We start from the raw sequence: 14673 nt of genomic DNA, 5'->3' as shown, positions 1-14673 counted from the left end.
CCCTCGTCGTGCCCCCCCCCCCCCCCGGCCACGACTCCCCTCGTCGTGCCCCCCCCCCCCCCCGTCCACGACTCCCCTCGTCCACGACTCCCCTCGTCGTGCCCCCCCCCCCCCCCCCGGCCACGACTCCCCTCGTCGTGCCCCCCCCCCCCCCCGGCCACGACTCCCCTCGTCGTGCCCCCCCCCCCCCCCCCGTCCACGACTCCCCTCGTCCACGACTCCCCTCGTCGTGCCCCCCCCCCCCCCCGGCCACGACTCCCCTCGTCGTGCCCCCCCCCCCCCCCCCCCGGCCACGACTCCCCTCGTCGTGCCCCCCCCCCCCCCCCCCGGCCACGACTCCCCTCGTCGTGCCCCCCCCCCCCCCCGGCCACGACTCCCCTCGTCCACGACTCCCCTCGTCGTGCCCCCCCCCCCCCCCGGCCACGACTCCCCTCGTCGTGCCCCCCCCCCCCCGTCCACGACTCCCCTCGTCCACGACTCCCCTCGTCGTGCCCCCCCCCCCCCCGACTCCCCTCGTCCACGACTCCCCTCGTCGTGCCCCCCCCCCCCCCCCCGGCCACGACTCCCCTCGTCGTGCCCCCCCCCCCCCCCCCCCCGGCCACGACTCCCCTCGTCGTGCCCCCCCCCCCCCCCCCCCGGCCACGACTCCCCTCGTCGTGCCCCCCCCCCCGGCCACGACTCCCCTCGTCGTGCCCCCCCCCCCCCCCGTCCACGACTCCCCTCGTCGTGCCCCCCCCCCCCCCCGTCCACGACTCCCCTCGTCGTGCCCCCCCCCCCCCCGTCCACGACTCCCCTCGTCCACGACTCCCCTCGTCGTGCCCCCCCCCCCCCCCCCGTCCACGACTCCCCTCGTCCACGACTCCCCTCGTCGTGCCCCCCCCCCCCCCGGCCACGACTCCCCTCGTCGTGCCCCCCCCCCCCCGTCCACGACTCCCCTCGTCCACGACTCCCCTCGTCGTGCCCCCCCCCCCCGTCCACGACTCCCCTCGTCCACGACTCCCCTCGTCGTGCCCCCCCCCCCCCCGTCCACGACTCCCCTCGTCCACGACTCCCCTCGTCGTGCCCCCCCCCCCCCCCGGCCACGACTCCCCTCGTCGTGCCCCCCCCCCCCCCGTCCACGACTCCCCTCGTCCACGACTCCCCTCGTCGTGCCCCCCCCCCCCCCCGTCCACGACTCCCCTCGTCCACGACTCCCCTCGTCGTGCCCCCCCCCCCCCCGTCCACGACTCCCCTCGTCGTGCCCCCCCCCCCCCCCGGCCACGACTCCCCTCGTCGTGCCCCCCCCCCCCCCGTCCACGACTCCCCTCGTCCACGACTCCCCTCGTCGTGCCCCCCCCCCCCCCCCCCCCGGCCACGACTCCCCTCGTCGTGCCCCCCCCCCCCCCCCCGGCCACGACTCCCCTCGTCGTGCCCCCCCCCCCCCCCCCCCCGGCCACGACTCCCCTCGTCCACGACTCCCCTCGTCGTGCCCCCCCCCCCCCCCGTCCACGACTCCCCTCGTCGTGCCCCCCCCCCCCCCCCCCGGCCACGACTCCCCTCGTCGTGCCCCCCCCCCCCCCCGGCCACGACTCCCCTCGTCCACGACTCCCCTCGTCGTGCCCCCCCCCCCCCCCGTCCACGACTCCCCTCGTCCACGACTCCCCTCGTCGTGCCCCCCCCCCCCCCCCCCCGGCCACGACTCCCCTCGTCGTGCCCCCCCCCCCCCCCCCCCCCCCCCGGCCAAGACTCCCCTCGTCGTGCCCCCCCCCCGGCCACGACTCCCCTCGTCGTGCCCCCCCCCCCCCCCGGCCAAGACTCCCCTCGTCGTGCCCCCCCCCCCCCCCCGGCCAAGACTCCCCTCGTCGTGCCCCCCCCCCCCCCCCGGCCAAGACTCCCTCGTCGTGCCCCCCCCCCCCCCGGCCAAGACTCCCCTCGTCGTGCCCCCCCCCCCGGCCACGACTCCCCTCGTCGTGCCCCCCCCGGCCAAGACTCCCCTCGTCGTGCCCCCCCCCCCCCCCCGACTCCCCTCGTCCACGACTCCCCTCGTCGTGCCCCCCCCCCCCCCCCCCGGCCACGACTCCCCTCGTCGTGCCCCCCTCGTCCACAAAGCCCCACTTAACACAAAGTCTTTCCAAAATCCCTCCTCGAGCACACGAGGCTGAAGTTGGTTTCCGTCCAGTCTCACTCACCCTGCGTCCTGTCCCTTCTGCACACGGCTGCATTGTTTCTCTCAACTTCCCAGCAGCCTCAGGGCAGAGCTGCTTCCTGCTCTCGGGTCTACACTGGACGCCGGAAGGCAGCCCCGCCCCCTCCGGTGACGTCATCTCCTCACAGGAACCTCCGAGCTCTAAAGTCCCTTTCTCCCACGTGGATTCCTTGTGTCTCGGTGTGCGGCTCTGCAGGTGGAGGTCTGTACAGATTCCTCGTCAACCTCCATGTGAGTTATTTCTCCCTCCTCCGCATCGCTGCACACACATTATCACACTCACTATAGTCCTTATTCACACCTGGGATTCCTGTCTGTGCACTGGTTGCGGTTTCCTCTTGCCTCCAGACAGTAATGTCCTCCCCTTTGTCCTGGCCGCTGTAATAATTCTCCCTTCTTCCCCCACACGATAATATTCCCCTGTTCACCTGCAGACGGCCATAATTCCTGCTGCGTGCTCCTAAATAGTATTAACACTGCGAACAGCCCCTCATCACCCCCCGTCCCCGCACAGCCCCTCATCATCATTATCCCCCCCTTCTCTGCACAACCCCTCCTGATCATGCCCCCTTCACCGCACAGACTCTCTTCATCGTCCCCCCCCTTCTCCGCACAGCCCCTCATCATATTCCCTTCTCCGCACAGCCCCTCATCATCCCCCTTATCGGCAAAGCCCCCCGTTATCCCCCGCTCTCCGCATAGCCCCCGGTTATGCCCGCGCAGCAGCCCCCGGTTATGCCCACGCAGCAGCCCCCGGTTATGCCCGCACAGCAGCCCCCGGTTATGCCCCCTTGTCAGCGCAGCAGCTCCTGGTTATGCCCCCTTGTCAGCACAGCCCCATGTCATGCCCGCACAGCCCCATGTCATGCCCGCACAGCCCCATGTCATGCCCGCACAGCCCCATGTCATGCCCGCACAGCCCCATGTCATGCCCGCACAGCCCCATGTCATGCCCGCACCGCCCCATGTCATGCCCCCCACAACCTCTGGTCATGCCCCCACAACCCCTGGTCATGCCCCCACAACCCCTGGTCATGCCCCCACAACCCCTGGTCATGCCCCCACAACCCCTGGTCATGCCCCCACAACCCCTGGTCATGCCCCCACAACCCCTGGTCATGCCCCCACAACCCTTGGTCATGCCCCCACAACCCCTGGTCATGCCCCCACGTCCGCACAGCCCCCCTGTCATGCCCCCACGTCCGCACATCCCCCGTCCTGCCCCCTTGTCCGCATAGCCCCATGTCATGCTCCCACAGCCTCCTGTCATGGCCCCACAGTCCCCCCTCATGCCCCCCGTCATGCCCCCTCGTCCCCCGCACAGGCCCCCGTCATAACCCCCTCGTCCCCCGCACAGGACCCCGTCATAACCCCCTCATCCCCCGCACAGGCCCCCGTCATAACCCCCTCGTCCCCCGCACAGGCCCCCGTCATAACCCCCTCGTCCCCCGCACAGGCCCCCGTCATAACCCCCTCGTCCCCCGCACAGGCCCCCGTCATAACCCCCTCGTCCCCCGCACAGGCCCCCGTCATAACCCCCTCGTCCCCCGCACAGGCCCCCGTCATAACCCCCTCGTCCCCCGCACAGGCCCCCCGTCATAACCCCCCTCGTCCCCCGCACAGGCCCCCGTCATAACCCCCCTCGTCCCCCGCACAGGCCCCCCCGTCATAACCCCCTCGTCCCCCGCACAGGCCCCCCCGTCATAACCCCCTCGTCCCCCGCACAGGCCCCCCCCGTCATAACCCCCTCGTCCCCCGCACAGGCCCCCCCGTCATAACCCCCTCGTCCCCCGCACAGGCCCCCCCGTCATAACCCCCTCGTCCCCCGCACAGGCCCCCCCGTCATAACCCCCTCGTCCCCCGCACAGGCCCCCCCGCCGTAACCCCCTCGTCCCCCCGCCCGCACAGGCCCCCGCCCTAACCTCCTCGTCCCCCCCGCACAGGCCCTCGTCCAAACTCCCTCGTCCCCCGCACAGGCCCTCGCCCTAACCCCCTTATCCGCACAGCCTCACTCAAGTAACATCAACTCTTTCCACAATACATCCTGAGAGCCGTCACACTGAGTCCTGTGTCCTCATTTCTATCTGTACACGGATCCATAGCATTTCTCTGCTCTCCAGCAGCCTCAGTACAACCGATTTCCTGCTATGGGGTCTTCACTGGACAGAAGGAGACCCCACCCCTTCCCTCACAGAATCATCCAGGTGTTCATTGGCAAACTTCAGACGGGCCTGCTCATGTGCCTTCTTGAGCAGAGGGACATTTCGGGCACTGCAGGACTTTGAACCTTTACGGCCTAATGTGTTACCAATGGTTTTCTTGGTGACTGTGGTCCCAGCTACCTTGAGATCATTAACAAGTTCCCCCCCCCCGTGTAGTTTTCGGCTGATCTCTCACCTTCCTCACGATCAAGGATACCCCACAAGGTGAGATTTTGAATGGTGCCCCAGATTGACTGACTGTCATTTTGTATATTTTCCATTTTCTTCTTTCTATTGCACCAACAGTTGTCTCCTTCTCACCCAGAGTCTTATTTATAGTTTTGGAGCCCATTCCCTCTTTGTGCAGGTCTATGATCTTGTCCCTGTCATCCTTATGAAGCTCTTTGGGGTTGCCCATGTTGTAGAGGTTAGAGTCTGACTGATTGAGTCTGTGGACAGGAGTCCTTTATAAGGCTGTGTGCCCACGATGCGATTTTTAAGCGTTTTTGCCGCGATTTTCTATGCAAAAACGTAAAAAAAACTCTTACAGAACGCCCCCCCATGCATTCCTATGGCATTCTACACATGCTGTGCTAATGCTGCGCTTTTTTCCGCGGCGGAATCGCATCGCGGAAAAAAACGCAGCATGCTCATTCTTTTGTGCGGAATCGCAAAGAATTGCCGCGATTCCGCACCCATAGGAATGCATGAGAATCGCTGACTTCCCGCATGTGGCTATGCCACCATGCGGGAAGTTAAGCGTCTCATGTGCGGTTGGTACCCACGGTGTGGAGGAGAGGAGACTGTCCTCCAGGCCCTGAGTACCATACCCCTGTAAAAAAAAGAATAAAAAATAAAAAATCGGGGTATATTTACCTTCCGGCGTCCCGCGCTGCATTCCCGGCCTCAGCGTTCCCAGTAATGCCTTGCGGCAAGGACCTGTGATGACGTAGTCTCGCGTGACTCTAGCGGTCTCGTGAGATCGCTATAGCAACGCGAGACTACGTCATCACAGGTCTCGCAAGGCATCGCTGGGAACGGGAGCGTCGCTGAGACTGCGCGGGACGTCGGAAGGTAAATATACCCCGATTTATTTTTTTTTATCTTTATTTTTTTTTATCATTTTTAACATTCTATCTTTCACTATTGATGCTGCATAGGCGGCCTCAATAGTAAAAATCCGGTCACACATGTCAAACACTATGTTTGACGAGTGTGACCAACCTGTCAATCACTTTCCAAGCGATGCTTCAAAGTGCTTGAATATCGCACACGAAAATTGCGATCATAATCGCGGTAAAATCGCGCGGAAAAAAACGCGCGATTTCTGGGAAGGAGTCCGGTTTAAAACGCTACGTGGGCACATAGCCTAAAGGTGACTATGTAAGACAGCTGTGTTTAATGCAGGTATGGAATTGATTAGGAGCGTCTAACTGGTCTGTAGGAGCCAGAACTCTCTATGGTTGGTAGGGGATCAAATATTTATTTCTCACTGCAAAATGCAAATACGTTTATATAATTTATACAATGTGATTTTCTGGGTTTTATTTTTGATATTCTATCGCATAATGTCAAAATTAACCTACCCTTAAAATTATAGACTGTTCATGTCTTTGTCAGTGGGCAAACTTACAAAATCAGCAAGGGATCAATTACTTATTTCCCCCACTGTATAGGTTATTGTTTATTTAAGTGGTGAAAAAAAAATTCAAAGTCTGCAAAAAGCAAACAAAACAAAAGTCACCGTTTTCTGAGACCCTTGGTGTCTATATTGTTTGTGATCTGGGGCTGGGTGAGGGCCTTTTTCTTGTGTGATGAGCTGCCGTTTTTAGTGATACGATCTTTTGATCTTCTGTTATTACATTTTAATGCAATGTTGTGGTCTGTATGAGAGAGTCGCCTCCAGACTCCTCTAGCGGAGGATTATCTACAGGAAGAACTAACGGATTATCCTCCGAAATTCAGGATGCCGGATCCTTCTCTGCCCTGATATCATCTGTTGGGAGGCCCCCAAATACATTATATGGTCAACCAAACCCCCCGAAATCAGTGCTGTCATGTAATTTTAGTCTAATGTGTATGGGGGCTTTAAAAGGTAACTTATTGTACGCTGCCTCTGGCCCGGCCTAATAGACCTTCGTACATTGCAGCCCAGACACCATTATTAGGCATGTAAGTATCGTAGTAACTAGGCCGCCCCACACTATCGAGGGCTCTATCACACCACCTTAGATGCCACAAGTGGTTAAACTGACAGGGATTTTGTTTCAGCCACTCCTGTGCCGTCCCTGCGGTGTACATCTATGTTCTGGGGCCCAAAAGGGTTCATTTATTTTTAAAGGGGATCTGTCACCCCATTTTAGCCCTATCAGCTGCCGGCCCCGCCATCAGGGGCTTATCTGTAATGCATTCTGTAATGCTGTAGATAAGCCCCTCCGATGTAACCTGAAAGAGAAGACAAAAGAGTTAGGCTGGAGTCACACATAGCGACTCACCAGCGATCCCGACAACGATATCAATGTGTCAGGGTCGCTGGTGAATCGCTATGTGATCGCTGGTGAGCTGTCAAACAGACAGCTTCACCAGCGATCAGCACAGAGACGCCCGGCGTCGCTGTGCACGTTAGTAACCAGCGCTCTGATGCAGGAGGCTGGTAACTAACGTACACATCGGGTATCCAAGGGACGTGCGTCCCTTAGATACCCGATGTGTACATTAGTTACCAGCAGATCGCTGGTCTCCCGCCTGTCACACGCAGCGATGCGTGGTGGCCAGCGGCAGACCAGCGACTAAAAAAAGTCCTGGCCTTTCCTACAGTGATCAGCGTTACCGGCAGGGGGGCCGGTCGCAGTCACACACAGTGATCTCGCTGGTGAGATTGCTGTTGTGTCACAAAACTTGTGACTCAGCAGCGATCTCGCTAGGAGATCGCTATGTGTGACGGGGCCTTTAGATTATACTCTCCCCGGCGTTCGGTCCGGTCCGATGGGTGTCGCTGTCCCGTCCGGCGCCTCCCATCTTCATACGATTATGTCCTTTTTTCTTTTCACATGAATTGTTGGAGCTAATTTTCTTTTGAACATTTGTATATCTTTTTTTTTTTTTCTGGTGTTTCTCCTGTAGTATAGAAAAGTCTAAACCCCATAAAACCTTGTACATGGAGACTTTGGGATCAGATAATTCTTGTCCTCGATGTTTGTGGAAACGAAAAATCTTTTATAGAAGCATCAAACTTCTGTGTGTGAATCAGGCCTGAGATCTAACGTGATAGAAGATTACAGTGCGGGGAAGACGGGAAACCTTCATATAGAAGGCCGGTGGGGATGGAGTCAGTGACCGACTCTGGACAAATATGTTTCTAGAGCCGTAGTAGAAGATGAAGATGTCGTCCTCATCATGAAGTACCATACTCTTCAGAGTATAAGACACACCGGACCATAAGACGCAAGCCAAATTTTGGGGTGGAAAATGGCAGAAAAAAGATTTTTTTTTTTATAAAATGGGGGTCCATTTTATTGTCCGAATTTAAGGTATCTTACCTGAGGGCCGGCGGTGGTACAGCGGGATCACAGGAGGCATGGTCCCTTCCTCAGGATGCTGTCGGTGGCAGAAGTGGGGCAATGCTGCAGTCCTGGAGTGCGATGCTGCGGGCCCGGTATCGGCCGTGAAGCAGAGCATGGAGAAGGGTCCCTTCCTCAGGATGCCGGCAGCATAAATGTGGTGACGCCACAGCGCAGTATTCACAGCGAGCAGAGACTAGTACATAACCGGTTTCTCGACAGCCATCTTCCTGAGGCAGCGCATGCGGAGATTGAGATCTTGCTGGCCCTTGGCTTCAGGAAAAAGGCCACCGAGATCTCAATCTACGCATGTGCGGCCTCCAGTGGCCATTTTCCTGAAACTCTGGGCCGCCGAGATCTCCATCTGTGCATGCGCCGCCTCTAGCGGCCCATGGCTTCAGGAAAATGGCCGCAGGGAAACCGGTGATGTACTTGGCTCTGCTCGCCATGGACACCGGGCCGCAGCATCGCCACATTTCTGCCGCTGGCATCCTGAGGAAAGGACCCTGCTCAGGTGCACTCGGCACCGCCCGCCGTCAACACGAGCTTCAGCATCGCCACACCTCTGCCATCGCCGGATTCGCTGCTACACCACTGCCCCAACCCGCCAGTAACCCTGCATTCAGACTATGACACCCATCCCCCCCCCCATTTTGCTCCCAAATGTTTTTGGGAAAAAGTACGTCTTATAGTCCGAAAAATACAGTAGTTATTTCTCACATGTAATGAATATTTCCTGCAGTATTACTAGTGCCAATTCCAGTGTCGGTAGTGTTACTATATGTCTTACAGTTATTAGGTTCTTTAGAAGGACGTAGATCTGGGAATTTATTGTGACGGAATAAAGGCTGAACTGGATGGAAAAATGTCTTTTTTTTTCAGCCTTGCTAACTATGTTACTATGGTAAATGAGACCAGAATTCGCGTTATGGAAGATGAGTCTTATGAGAAACGTATTCAGCTGCCGACTCCGAGGGAGAAACTGCTTGTTGTCTGTGGCCTAAATATATAGGTTTTATTAGTAGATGTAAAGAAGAAAACTAAATACTGTAAAAAAAATAAATCTCGTATGTTTCCCTTATTATCTCCAGTAATTGTATTATTACACAGGATTTTTATGATGTTACATCGGCTCATCATCTTCTCATTCAGGTCTCTACAATATCGGATCCTCTCATTGAAGATCTTCTATATCAGGGTTCCCCAACTCCAGTCCTCAAGGCCCACCAACAGATCATGTTTTCAGGATTTCCTTAGTATTGCCCAGGTGAAGCAATTATCACCTGAGCAATACAAAGGAAATCCTGAAAACATGATCTGTTGGTGGGCCTTGAGGACTGGAGTTGGGGAACCCTGTTCTATATAACAGAATTTTCCCATCAAGGATGGATATGGACAGAGACAAGATGGTGGAGAGGATATTACACCTCACCCTAGAGATCCTCTTCTGGCTTACTGGAGAGGTGAGATTCTGATGACGTCACATTACATCATTCTTATCTATGGGAATAACAGGTGGACAGAACTGGAGAGGTGAGGACTCTAGAAATGTCTGTAGTGAGATTTATTAATGTGTCTCTCCATAACCAGGATTACACAGTGGTGAAGAAGACCTCTAGTGAGCGCTGTCAGGACCCTGTGTCTGAGGAATGGGGAAGACCCCTGAGCCCAATCACGGGGCCTCCACCTCACCCCATGATACATGAGGACATCAATGACCAGAAGATCCTAGAACTCGCCTACAAGATGGTTGAGCTGCTGACTGGAGAGGTGACACTGCTGGGAATGCTGGGACATTACACAGTAACGCTATGAAGGGATCGGGGTGATGACGGTATCATTGTATGTGTCAGGTTCCTATAAGGTGTCAGGATGTCACCGTCTATTTCTCCATGGAGGAGTGGGAGTATTTAGAATGACACAAAGATCTGTACAAGGAAGTCATGGTGGCGGTTCCCCAGCCCCTCACATCACCAGGTAATAGACAGGACTAAATACACACGGCCTATAATTATCTTTATGTAAAGAATGAATTCAGTCCCTGTATGTGTTTCCTCCAGATCTATCCAGTAAGAGGACAACACCAGAGAGATGTCCCCGTCCTCTTCTTCCACAGGACTGTAAGCAAGAAGATCCCAATGTTCCTCAGGATCATCAGGTAGATGGAGAGAAGGTGTCATGAGATCTCCCCTATGATGTGTAGACGGCTGTGAAGGTCTTGTGCTCAGTGACTTCTCCATCTGTCTGTGACATTTACAATATTTGTTTCAGGGTGAAGATCTGACCCAAATTAATACTACAGAGACATATGTGAGGGGTGATGAGCGGTGTAAAGAGGAGTTTCCTACATATGACTACCCAGGTGAGTAGTAACCGCTAAATACAGAGAAGTCACAGATTCTTCTCAGTCACCGGCTGTGGCTGCTTTATCGGTGGTGTAGTTCGGTCGTATTACTATGATCACCATTTTGCCTCCCGACCCCCAACATTTCTCCTCCACCCAAAACTATTGAAATGACTTTGGGCATTGAAAGCCCTTTTCTATAGAACTTACCACCTGGAGGATCCACCTACCTCCTTGGATTAGGAGACGCTGACCGTTACCTGCCCAGATCTGTAAACTACAAAGCCACATGACAGTAGTGTACGTAGAATGTGCTGACAAGTTAGAAAATCACTTGAAGAAAAATGTTATAATGGACCCGTATGAGAGAGTGGAGGGTAATGATGCTGTTGACTTCCTAGATCCCTGATATCTTATTGGATGAATCTCCCTTCTCTCCCTTCTGTGCTGCTGAATGTGCTCATATGGTCCCTACAAGACCAGATCCAGTCTTTCTGGCCATACTTTTCTTTAATGATAGAAACATTGAATGTGCAGTGAGGCCAGGTGTGAATTTCTGTACAATAACAATAGTTTCCCTTTATCCTGACTTTTCATTATATATTAAAACTAATTTCAAGGAGGATTGTGAGAAACTACAAATAGAACATTACACCTGTGCCATGATATATCTCTAACCTGTGCATGGCTGATGGCTGTAATATACAGTTATTCACGCCTGCAGGAGATGTGTTGGCATAGCTCCAGCCCTGGTTTTATGGATTCACTCCACTTCATAAATTACATTGTTTTCAATCCTAAGGAATTCAGATTACAGCACAATCTCTCCTGAAATGGGGGCACTAATACTTTCTCTACTCTTCTGGTCAGGACTAGTAGCTCCAATGGTCATTCTGTATGATAGTTTGTGATAGGATTGTCCTGCCTCACTTATGAGTCTGTATCTCCCAGATACTCTTTAAAAAAAAAAAAATAGCACTCCATCGCCTCTTCCAAATGCCTAAGATCTAAATGTAAAGTGCCCCTGTCAGCAGGATTGTGCACAGTAACCTACAGGCACTGTCAGGTCGGCGCCGTTATACTGATTACAATGATAACTGGTGATGAAATCCGTTTTGTGGTTGTTGTTTAATCTGTATTTGTAGTTTTCAGTTAATGAGATTCTCGTGCTCTGGGGCGGGGCTGTGGGTGGTCTGTGGGCGGGGCTTTATATGGTGCTCTGATTACATATGCAATTGTATTGGCTTATGACGCCCCCCATTTTTACACAATGCATATAATAGTGTTGATATTATTATTGATAATGCCTATAATATTGTGGCTATTGTGAGGCTTAGAAAAAAAATGTACATCCAGCAAAATGTCACTGGCGGCGCCTGTCCCGTATCATCTATCTCTAACTTATAGATGCTACTGCGCAGGAGCCGCCATCGCCCGTGACATCAGGGATTGATCCAGCTGGACAGCAGGAACACATCCCAGATGAGATTGGACGCCCCATATACAGAAGCCCTAATATATCTAAAGAACAGAAAATAGTGTTTATTGGATATGCATTAAAAGGATGATATCATCCAAAAACAGACACACATACACATAAAATGTGAAGAATAATAAAGGGCTTGCTACCTATGCCCTACACTATAACCTAAACTTTTACCTACCAGCGGAAGTTGGCACTATAGTGGCGCCGCCCCCCCCTCCTCAGCGGCTCTCCCTTTTAACCCTGGCTGACCCTGATAAAGGGAAAGAGGGACGAGGTAGAAAAGTAGGAGGAAACAGGGATCCTAGGTTTATCAACTGGACCACCTGTATAACCTATGAGCCCATGCCTGAAACACATGTGGTAACCAATTTCCTAGAAACTGGCAGGTCTGCCTAAGCAGGTGCAGGATGAGGGGTAACCTGTTGATGGTGGGCATATTCCAATGTTTGATGCCCCAGTACAATACAGGGATCCTAAATGTTGTTTGAGCACACTGCAAGACTCAGAATTGAGAGTGGATTTTGCTGGATTGGTTTATAGAAACCTTGTGGCTTTTCAACAGCCTTTGAGCCACTAATAGCGTGGGAACCTCTGTTTTTCCATAGACAGATGATGCAGCTGAGTGGGGACTTGTTTTTTTTTGTGAGATGAGAATTGGTATTATTTTCGCCTACATAACATTGATTGGTTATTCTATATTTGGGAGGCAGAATGAACAAACAAACAATTGAACACTGCGCTCTACTGGTTCATCCAATAAGGTTTTCTGTTAGACTGTGACCTGTCATTGTCTTGGTAAATAAAGTTTTTCTTTTTACATAACTTGCCATTTTTATGGACAGTTTAAGTAGAAGGGTTCAAAAATATATAACTCAAGGATATTTTATTAAAAAATAATGTTTTTTTTATTTTAGCAGATGACTGCACAAGGAGATCAGAGGGGCAGCTGACTTCTTCAATTTTTAAATCTGATGATCTTGAGATCCTACAAAATACAACTGATGTGATTGCCGTTAATCCAGATATACCATCATCCATTCACAGCAAAGATCTGTCATCTGACCCTTGAAACGGGTCCCGTCTTCTGATTCATTACCGACTACTAAACAAAACCACAGTCACAAAAGAGGCATTAACCCCTTAGTGACGGCGCAAATTTTAAAAATCTGACCAGTGTCACTTTATGTGGCAATAACTCTGGAACACTTCGACAAATTTCAGTGATTTTCAGATTGTTTTTTTTTTTTCTTGACACATTATACTTTATGCTAATGGTAAATTTTAGGTTGATATGTTTTTGTGTTTGTTTATAAAAAAAAAAAAAATCAAAAATGTAAAAAAAAATAGCAATTTTCAAAATTTGAATGATTATCCCTTTAATCCAGATAGTGATACCATAGCAAACCATTAATAAATAATATTTCCCACATGTCTGCCTTACATCAGCACCATTTGTAAAATGTTATTTTATTTTGTTAGCATTTTAGGAGGTTTAAAAATGTAGCAGCAATTTTTTAACTTTTTCAAAGAAATTTACAAAATTTATTTTTTTTAAGGGACCTATCCAGGTTTGAAGTGACTATAGGGGTCCTATACATTGGAAAAACCCCAAAAGTGATACCATTTTAAAAACCGAACACGGCATGTGGCATGATAGGAATGAAAAAATTGATTTATACCACCTAAATGTCGCTGACTTTTGAACAGGTCAGTGTAGCCGGCAGACTCTAAAGGACCCGTCACACATGGCCATATCGTTAGTGAGATCGCTGCTGAGTCACAAGTTTTGTGACACAACAGCGAGATCGCTGTGTGTGACAGCGATCAGCGACCGGCCCCCCTGCCAGTATCGCTGATCGCTCTTGGAAACCTCTGGACATTTCTTCCATCGCTGGTCTCCCGCTGGCCAGCACGCATCACTACGTGTGACAGGCGGGAGACCAGCGATCAGCTGGTAACTAGGGTACACATCGGGTATCCAAGGGACGTGCGTCCCTTAGAAACCCGATGTGTACGTTAGTTACCAGCGCGCTGATGCAGGGAGCTGGTAATTAACGTACACATCGGGTATCTAACGGACGCATGTCCCTTAGATACCTGATGTGTACCTTCGTTACCAGCTCCGTGTATCAGCGTGCTGGTGAAGCGGTCTGTTTGACAGCTCACCAGCGATCCTGACAAGTTGCTATCGTTGTCGGGATCGCTGGTGAGTCGCTATGTGTGACTCCAGCTTTAGGCCGCTATTTGCTCATGAATTGCCAAGTCAAACATCAAGACCACACAATCATGATCTCAGGTTGCCGATGGGGATAAAGAGGAAGCCTCCACACTCTTTTAAACATTTATATGATATAGTCACTATTGACATCAGAATCTAAGAAGTTAAACAGATATGACTGATCGTTTGTGATACAAGAAGTTGTCAGCTACAGTGTACAGCCGACAGCTGCTGGATTGTCACCTGTATGGGGATGCTAGTCTCTTATATCTCGGGTCAGTTAAAAGACGTATTGACGGTCAACTGCTCTTAAAGCAAAGAAGTAATTTTCCTGTTCAGAATGTGGGAATTATTTTACACGGAGATCACATCTTGTTAAGCACCAGAGAACTCACACAGGGGAGAAGACTTTTTCCTGTTCAGAATGTGGGAAATGTTTTACACGGAAATCAGCTGTTAATAAACATCAGAGATGTCACACAGGGGAGAAGCTCTTTATGTTCAGAATGTTGGAATCGTTTTAACCAAAATTGGATCTTCTTAATGGGGTTGTCTCTTGTCATTCCTCATGTTTGCTGACAAGAGGATAAAACTAAACTTTATTAATTCCAAATGTAAAACTATACCCATAATTCACCCCCTGAAGGTTAGTCAGAAGGTGACTAATAGAGAAAACATG

General features: G+C 52.6%; 1 protein-coding gene across 4 annotated transcripts; it reads left to right on the top strand.

Moving 5' to 3' along the window:
• The first annotated feature begins 2168 nt into the window (after nucleotides 1-2168).
• On the top strand, nucleotides 2169-13205 carry LOC141055918 (uncharacterized). Of its 4 annotated transcripts, none has more exons than XM_073552633.1 (6): nucleotides 2169-2416; nucleotides 9537-9716; nucleotides 9800-9923; nucleotides 10007-10104; nucleotides 10218-10308; nucleotides 12694-13205. In XM_073552633.1, the coding sequence occupies exons 3-6, from the start codon at nucleotides 9890-9892 to the stop codon at nucleotides 12843-12845; spliced, it is 375 nt and encodes a 124-aa protein (XP_073408734.1). In that variant the 5' UTR covers nucleotides 2169-2416; nucleotides 9537-9716; nucleotides 9800-9889; the 3' UTR covers nucleotides 12846-13205. The 4 variants fall into 4 exon arrangements, 3 of the variants coding, with proteins under 3 accessions (XP_073408734.1, XP_073408732.1, XP_073408733.1); XM_073552631.1 differs by having other exon boundaries at nucleotides 2183-2416; nucleotides 12691-13205; XM_073552632.1 differs by lacking the exon at nucleotides 2169-2416 and adding an exon at nucleotides 4112-4611 and having other exon boundaries at nucleotides 12691-13205.
• The last annotated feature ends 1468 nt before the right edge of the window (nucleotides 13206-14673 follow it).

Source organism: Dendrobates tinctorius, unplaced genomic scaffold (assembly GCF_039654945.1).
Source record: "Dendrobates tinctorius isolate UK_male_01 unplaced genomic scaffold, ASM3965494v1 ptg000192l, whole genome shotgun sequence".
NCBI lineage: Eukaryota > Metazoa > Chordata > Amphibia > Anura > Dendrobatidae > Dendrobates > Dendrobates tinctorius.
This window is presented reverse-complemented; position numbering and strand designations above follow the sequence as displayed.

What these genes read in the sequence shown, in the direction of transcription:
- LOC141055918 (XM_073552631.1), top strand. Translation starts at nt 9,890, where the DNA reads ATGGTGGCGGTTCCCCAGCCCCTCACATCACCAG. An exon ending in CCAGCCCCTCACATCACCAG is followed by an intron (nt 9,924 to 10,006) that starts GTAATAGACAGG and finishes TGTTTCCTCCAG; the next exon opens with ATCTATCCAGTAAGAGGACA. An exon ending in TCCTACATATGACTACCCAG is followed by an intron (nt 10,309 to 12,690) that starts GTGAGTAGTAAC and finishes TTTTTATTTTAG; the next exon opens with CAGATGACTGCACAAGGAGA.